At 38.6% G+C, this 7,682-nt stretch overlaps 1 protein-coding gene across 1 annotated transcript in view; it reads left to right on the top strand.

Annotated features, from left to right (window-relative positions):
- Positions 1-906: 906 nt before the first annotated feature.
- SLMAP (sarcolemma associated protein) overlaps positions 907-7,682 on the top strand; it is a 73,149-nt gene continuing 66,373 nt past the window's right edge. Inside the window, exon 1 of the mRNA XM_009996668.1 lies at positions 907-1,240. Within this exon, the coding sequence (XP_009994970.1) occupies positions 1,043-1,240 (198 nt within the window). The 5' untranslated portion in view covers positions 907-1,042. The remainder of the gene's footprint in view (positions 1,241-7,682) is intronic.

Below are 7,682 nucleotides of genomic sequence, written 5' to 3'. Positions count from 1 at the left end.
CTCCTCATGCGCAGCCACCTGCGGAGGGGCTGAGCGGGGCCGAGGGGACGCCGCCTTTCCCGGCCCGCTGTTCCGGGGGCTTCTGGCAGGTACTTCCTGGAGCAGCCCCCCTGCTCGCCTCCCTTCTCCGCCGGCCCGCGGCCAGCGGACCCGCCGCCGAGGGACGCCTGCCCGCTGCAGCCAGAGGCATCGCGGGAGCAACCTGTCAGCGCACCTCGTAGGCCGTCCCCGAAGGACCCTTCCCACGCGTTAGTTTGTCCCCGAGAGGAGAGTTTGAAGCCCTCTCCATGCCTTATCAAGTTCCTTATCTGAGTGGTTGCCTGAAGCTGTAGACCAGGTCGGCTTTACCAGGTGTAGGGGAGGAAAACGTTATAGCTCTCACACCCCATGCTTAATCGAGGACCACCTATTCTGCTTTGGTTTAACAGATGAAGATGGTGAAATGTGGATTGCCCTGTGAAGAAACTAGATTTCTGTTGCAGAGTGAGGGCTTCGTATTCACCTTCCAATTCCTGATCTCTGCACTTTGAGAGAGGACGTTAATCCTTCTCTCTCATCCCCCTTCCCTAAACCTTTCCTTGCTTCCATGTTGCATTGGTCAGAATTTTGGTCAGTGTTGTTGACAGAAGGGGGGGGGGGCAAAGAAAGCAGTTGAGGTTACAAAAAAGTACTTCTATGACTCATCTACTTGGATTTAAGACATTCTATTTATCTTTCAAGGAGCCTTTGCGTCTCTTTGAGGGAATCAGATGCTTGTTCCTGTTCTTCCAGAGGAGGATGGATTGAAAGTTACACATTTTAGATTTTTTTTGGGCCATTGCTGATATTATTAAAAGACATAATGGGGCTTCTTCACTGGATTATTGCCAGAATTAGTTTACATGCCGAAAAAATGAGTTTTTAGGCCTCTTGTACAATAATGTTTGTCCTGCTTTAATATAAAGTTGCTGTGGAGGTTTGGGTTAAAAATTGTGGAGGACAGTCTGCAGTGGAAGAGGCTCTCTTCATCTCTGGTTGGTGTGGCAACCCCAATCTGTCCTCGATGCCTTCAGCCTTGGCCATCTTCACTTGCCGCCCGAACTCTCACCCGTTTCAGGAGCGTCATGTCTACCTGGACGAGCCCGTCAAGATCGGCCGCTCGGTGGCTCGTTGCCGGCCCGCTCAGAACAATGCAACTTTTGACTGTAAGGTGCTGTCCAGGAACCATGCTCTGGTCTGGTTTGATCACAAGACAGGCAAGGTAAGATATTTTCTTGATTTCAAAGTAACAAACTGCACATTTGTTTGGTGGGTCCCAGCAGGATGCAGATCGCTTTGGTTTTGCCGTAATATAGTTTCTTGTGGAAGGAGTAAGGCTTGTGTAACAGTTAAAACGATTACTTTTCAGGTAAATTGGTAATTTCTTACTAAGAGAAAACTTTAAATATTATTTAAAGTACGTAAACCAGTCGAAAATAGTGATAAGTATTGAAAAATTGCATGTATGTTATTCATCACTGGAAGTAGGTGGATTTGAGGTGAGTAATACAAATCTGAAAGCCCAGGCTTGTATGAATGTAATGGTACAATAGTGTCTTCTCAAATGCTGAGAAATAACTATTTCATCTGTGCATGTAGATAAATCTCATTGCAAGCAGTGTCAAGAAACACACATTAAAAGTATTTGGTTTGTTTGGCACTTCTACTTATTCTTTTGAAATTCTATAGAGAATGTTTTGTTGTTTGTGTCTGATAGATTTGTGACTGGCAGAAGAAGTGTAACAAATGGCATGCAGTGTATTTTCTCCTTGATAGTGAGAATGATTTTAAAATACATCCTGTGTTGGCTTAACTGCTTCTCTCAAAAAGCAAACTGTCTTGTTAAGTGAAATGTAGGGGTTCTGTAGTGCCTGTTTCGTCCACTAGGGTTTGAACTGGGACAAGTAAAGTCATTTTACTTAATGACTGTCCAGTTAATTTTAAATGTTCAGCAAGAAATGAACAAAGTGCAGATTTCAGTTGCTCAGCACTGTGTTTTTGTTTTAAGTCTATTGCTGCAAAGCCCTAGAACTTCCTGTGCTCTAAATCAGCTCTGTGTTTTAGCTTCGCACCATGCCCTTCTATGAAATGTGGTCAGTGTAGCTCTGGAATTTAAAAATAATATAGTCTGTAATGAATGCAATATTTTTTAGCAGATGACACAGCACGAGCAACAGTACAGCACAGTCAAGTTCTTAAACCATCCATTGTTAACTATCCTATGTTATGCAATACCTGGGCATGATGGGACAAGACAAGCATTTTATTTCTTAAGGCTGGGTTATGGCGTGGCTTTCAAGTTACCTGCACGTAATTGTGTGGCCTGCCATCTGTGCTAGTGTTTCATTAAGCATTTTATTTTGGCTCTGTTCTCTATGTGATGTGGACACTTCAGAAAACATAAATGCATTAAATATTTTCAGTTTGAGCTTAGTTTTTAAGCTGTCTTGTTTGACTCTAAGTAAAATGACTCAATTTATTGTATGGTTTTTAAATTTTAAAGTGTTATGCAAATAGCTTTTTTGCAATATTTCTTATGGTTTGTAAAGATTTTAAGATCCTTGTGCTCTTTTAGGCTTAGAAATAGTCTAGTTGTAATTAAACATAAGATGGTTAATTTAACAAAGCATTGAGCATTGCACAAGTCTGCCAGCTGAGTTTAAGAGACAGCTGTAGGTTCTTTTAGTTTTAAATTTCAGTTAGTTTTGGCTTTTCTAATACAGATTAAAAAATTGCATACTTATTAATTTTATCTAGCTGATATAGCAGCTTGGTAGTAGTAAGTGGATGGTATGTGTGACTGCTTGAGGTACTGTCCTATGAGCACTTGTTGGGGGGTCTTGAAAATTCATCAGGTGAGTAGGACCTGGATCAGTAGTCATGTTGATAAACTAAGGAGGGGGTTTAAGGTCATGCCTAGGAATCCATTACTGTGAATTTTGCATGTTAGAAGTTGTGGTACTGTAAAAGTTTTAAAGCATTGATACAGGAGTATGGAGAGTTTTGGATTCTTTGATTTATTTCTTGGCAATATTTTTTCATCTTGTTGAGTATCTGAATGATAAACTGTGAGCTTGCTGGAGGAGAGCGAAAAATGCGTCACTGGAGATAAATACAAAATGCTGTTGTGAAAAGGCAAGTCTTACAATGGAAAATGCAGTCTTAATCATTAATTGCAAATACTAATTGAAAGAATTCTGTGGTGTTTTCAACATAAGAAGAAACTGTGCTAGAACATTTGCATGCAGCAATGTTTAGTATCATTGTTTACGGAACTTCCAATACATCTCACTTAGGAATGTGGTATTATCCTATCAATGATCTATATTTAAACCTGCATAAATTCTTTGCCATGTTCTTTTTAAACATTTCTTAGAAGCTTCTATGTAGGACTTTTACCAATTCTGGGTTTATGAAAGATAAAAGGTGTTGAAATATTAATCTAGTAACAGAGAGAAACCTTCAAATAATACAAAATATCTCATGAGTTATCTGCGGCAGCAGGTTATTCAGTTGGGCAATGCGAGTTTCTGGCATTCCCAGTCACTCAGCCCTGTCTCTGAGGCCTTTCAGTTATAGTCTAATATTTATTTATTTATTTTTCCTGAGGGTTTGGACTTTTGTTTGTTTTGTTTTAGTGAGTCATGTGAGTGATCATGTTTACTACATGATCTGTAAACAGCTGTATCAGCATAATCTGTGCAGAAGGTTAGAAAGAGGGAGCATTAGTAAGCAGTGGCAAGGAAACTAGTGTAGAGATATTTTTTTTAAGGCAGGAGTAGGCTTAAGCTGAACAAGGTCACAGAAATAGACCAAGTTGAAGATGACATGTTACATACAGTTGAAAGATGTGAATGTTTACTTTGTATAAAGGCACTTTAATTATGCATGGAAGAACTTAAGTGCCCAAAGGAGATAATGTGTAACACCAGCATTATTAAAGGTAAAAGTTGGGTAAGTCTTCAAGATCATCAGTAAATAGCAATTAAAAAGCAGATAGTTAAAGTTGGATTACTTTAAAAAAATATTTTAAATAGAAAATATAAGCCTAAAAATGTGGAAGATAAAGGTGAAACAAGGTGGTCGTGGTGATACCGGTAGTCAGACTTTTTCTGTGCTGTGTAATACTTTTACAGACAACCGGAGCAATGCCTCTTTTTTCTTGTTTTTGTAGAAGCATTGTAATATCTCCTTGTGGATCTTTCATACAGCAATTACATTAGAAGCTTATGCTTAGAATTGATGTTGATATTTTTTTTAGTAATTATAAGTTAATCTTTTTAAGAGATGCCTGAAAAAGTGAGTCACTAGATATGTAGGAAGTGGATGTTGTGCTGAGCATGGAGTGTTCCAAAAAGTGTGAATCAAAGCAAAGGAAAAACTAGGCTATCGTTCAGAAAATCTGAATATGTTTGTTCAGCTTCTAACACTACATATGGGCAGAAATTCTGTAAGAACAGCTTAACTGAAATGGTCTTTAATATTTTTTTTACGTTTTTTGTCTGTTTGTTTTTAAAAATAAGCAAGCTGAAAACCCTTGAGAATTTGTATGTGACTTGTCCCAGGTTGAAATGCTTCTGGCAGATGTGGTGAAAGCTTTTAGTAGAAACCTGGATTTTTCAACAGACCTAGGCTTTCAAAAGTTGGAATTATTTAGTGTCTTAAATTGTAAGTGGCTATTGTAAGTACCTTTTCTAGAGAACCCATTGCCACAGTTTGCCAAAGGCACTGAGAAAAACTATGTGAGAAGTATTTTCTTAGACCAGGAGGACTCCAAGTAACTGAACAAAAGTGTAGGCACAGGTTTGTCATAGGGTGGTAGCTAATACTACTGTTTTCATTAATTCATAGGGGCTGTGTGTTTAATTGTGCACATTCATACTGTCTTGCTTATAGAAACACTACTGAATTGAAAGCCAAATAGTCTACATGATAACGAATGAAATTTATTAACAGTGTGCTTTGTAGCCTCTAGGCTTAAAATGTGTGAGACAAAAACAAACCAACCCTGAACCCCCTGCCTCTCTCCCCCATGAAAAAACAACAAGCCCCAAACAAATAAAAAACACTCCAAAACACCACCAACAAATGTACATCGAGGGAATCACAGGCTGACTAGATTGTTTCCCATCTTGGTCTTCTGCCTAAGTTAGGGCACTGCAGTCTGGTTAACAAATGGTTAACAAATGGTTAGATAAGTAAAACAAAACTGGTTTGGGGATCAAGCTCAGTTGTAGTGGCTGTAGGTGGTGCTCTACTTGGATGCTGTTCACAAGCAGATTACTGCATGAGTCCATGACCTGTCCCATTTAACACTTTTAATGACCTGAAGGACATGAAGTACACTCTAATCTATTTGAAGAAATCTAGGTGGAAGTGTTGGTGTGGAGGGGAACAAGTTGATATGCTCAAGGGTAGGGCTGCCATCCAGGGGGACCTGACCTTGCCCATCGAATGAGCCTCAGGAGTCTGAATGAGAACAAATGTCAAGTTGTGCATTTGGAAAGGAAGAATGCCTTGCACCTGCTTAGGCCATGTCTAGGATACAGCATCTGATTTTGGACCACTAATGCAAGAAATACATTGATAAGTGGGACTGTCTTGCTACATTGTGCTAGGGATAAAAGTATATTACCATGAGAGAAAGAAGAGGATGAATTTGTAAAAAGGAAATAAGCTGTTCACCTAACAATACATAGAATGTTTTGTGGAGATAAAAAATTGGACAAGATTCAAGAAGAAAAGGACAATTTCTCTGGACATCCTGTTCATAAGTATTTTAACAAATCTATCTTACAAAATTTAGTGGGATATGAAAAATGTTATTTGGGGTTGCAGGATTTTAATTGGAGAAATTTTTTTTGTGCTGCTTCCTGTAGAGATTGCTGTTTGATACTCTGGGCTATTTGTTGCTGATCTATGTAAGGGATGTTTAATCTCTCGGGTATCAGAAGCATTTCTTTTGGTAGGTACTATGTCTCTTATTTATTCTTCCTCTACTAGGTCTTTTGTTTTTCTGTTACAGTTGTTGTCTTTGAGAGCTGAATAAATGTTTTCTTTTTCAGTTCTTTTGATGTTGCTGCATGTTTACAGTCTGCAGTGTCTGTAGAGGAGACACTTTATCTTCCAAACATTGAATGTTTATTCCAAGTGCCCTGGGAGACTGACCTGGGATCTGTTATAATGCACTTAGGTGAAATTTCAGTGCTTAGACGCTTTCGCTAAGAGGGTGATGTCAGCCAGCCCTTACATACACCTGTTAATATTTTTATGTAAGTGCCTTTCACCCTGAATGAACTATCCAATTTTATGCTCACATGATCTTAATGGTATGGGGTAGGGAGTTCTGTTTCAGTAAACTTCACCACCACACTTTTTACAGAACCCAGAGTAGAAATGCTGGTGGACATTTATAGTAGAGGTAGGTTTCTGCTGACAAGGGTTTCCTTGCAAAGATACCATCTAGAGCCACTGCTGCAGAGCTAATACTGTAATTCTTGGAGCTGTTCCATTGCAGTCATGATGCATCTATCTTGAGCCAGGAACACCAACACATTGATTAGGTTTTATAAACAAGCAAAAATCCCTTTTGTATTGGCAATGAATTTTTACAAACCTCAAATGAATCAGGTTACTTAGCAGTAATGGAGGCCAGTAAATGTGTTTTTCTTAGGTCTCTAATTGGATGGTTTGGGTTTGCTTCTGATCCTATAAATGTAAAACCTTGCTTCCCTAATACACTTTTATAATATAAAAATTGTTTTTTTATTTTCTTTCACATGTTAGTTGAAACAATCCATTGATCATTTGCAGATGTAGTTACATCAGAGGGGAGAAATGTTTTCAATTTGGCTTTACCCTCATTTTTATTACTGAATTTGAATAGTTTTGGTTGCTTTGTTATCTAATTAAAGTAACTGAATTAATGTATGCTGTAAAGGGCCATGTTGGTTAGTAGCATCTAACTGTGTTAGTGTGCTACTTTGCTTGTGTGGATTTCAATCTGATCTAGCTAAAACTCTGCAAAATGTGTAGTCAAATACTTGCCTTATTTGTTGGATTTTGTTTTTTTCTAACTTTGTTTAATAAATAATATAAAGTGAAAATAATTGTTGTTTGTGGAACCTGGCAAGTGAAAGGGAAGGAAGAATACTGTCTCCACCCCCAAAACTAGCAATTTTACAGGCTATTGCTACTAAATTATGTGATTGTTGTCACTGGATTTTCTTTTTAGTCATGCTAATAATTGCTTCCTGTTAATACTGCTCACTTGCTGAGTGTTTGGATTATCAAAGAGCTTGAAGTTTTGTTAAGTTTTGCTGTGACAATCGGTTAACATTCTCAAGGTGTGTTTATAGAAGTATTTCTACTTGTAGCAGAATTGGTGGAAGAAGGCTTGTAGTCTTGTCATGTTCTTGTTGAGCATAGACAAGCATTTTTTCAGACTGCTTTAGGAGTGGGAAACTCAGGCAGAGAGATGAATTGGACTGTACCACCTTAAGCCCCTGCAAGAAGACATATTTGTCTGCCAGAGATGCAGAACAGTTTCCTTTTTGAAAAGGAAAATAATTGTGCTGGAGCCAGGCACTTAATCACATGCATTTTTTGTGTTGTGTCAGACACACATGTATGTGATTGAGCAATGTCTTGGATTTTTTTCAGTG

This window comes from Chaetura pelagica, unplaced genomic scaffold, assembly GCF_000747805.2.
Source record: "Chaetura pelagica isolate M959 unplaced genomic scaffold, ChaPel_1.0 scaffold914, whole genome shotgun sequence".
NCBI classification, from domain to species: Eukaryota; Metazoa; Chordata; class Aves; order Apodiformes; family Apodidae; genus Chaetura; species Chaetura pelagica.
The sequence above is the reverse complement of the archived record's forward strand: the minus strand, read 5'-3'. Positions and strand labels throughout refer to the sequence as shown.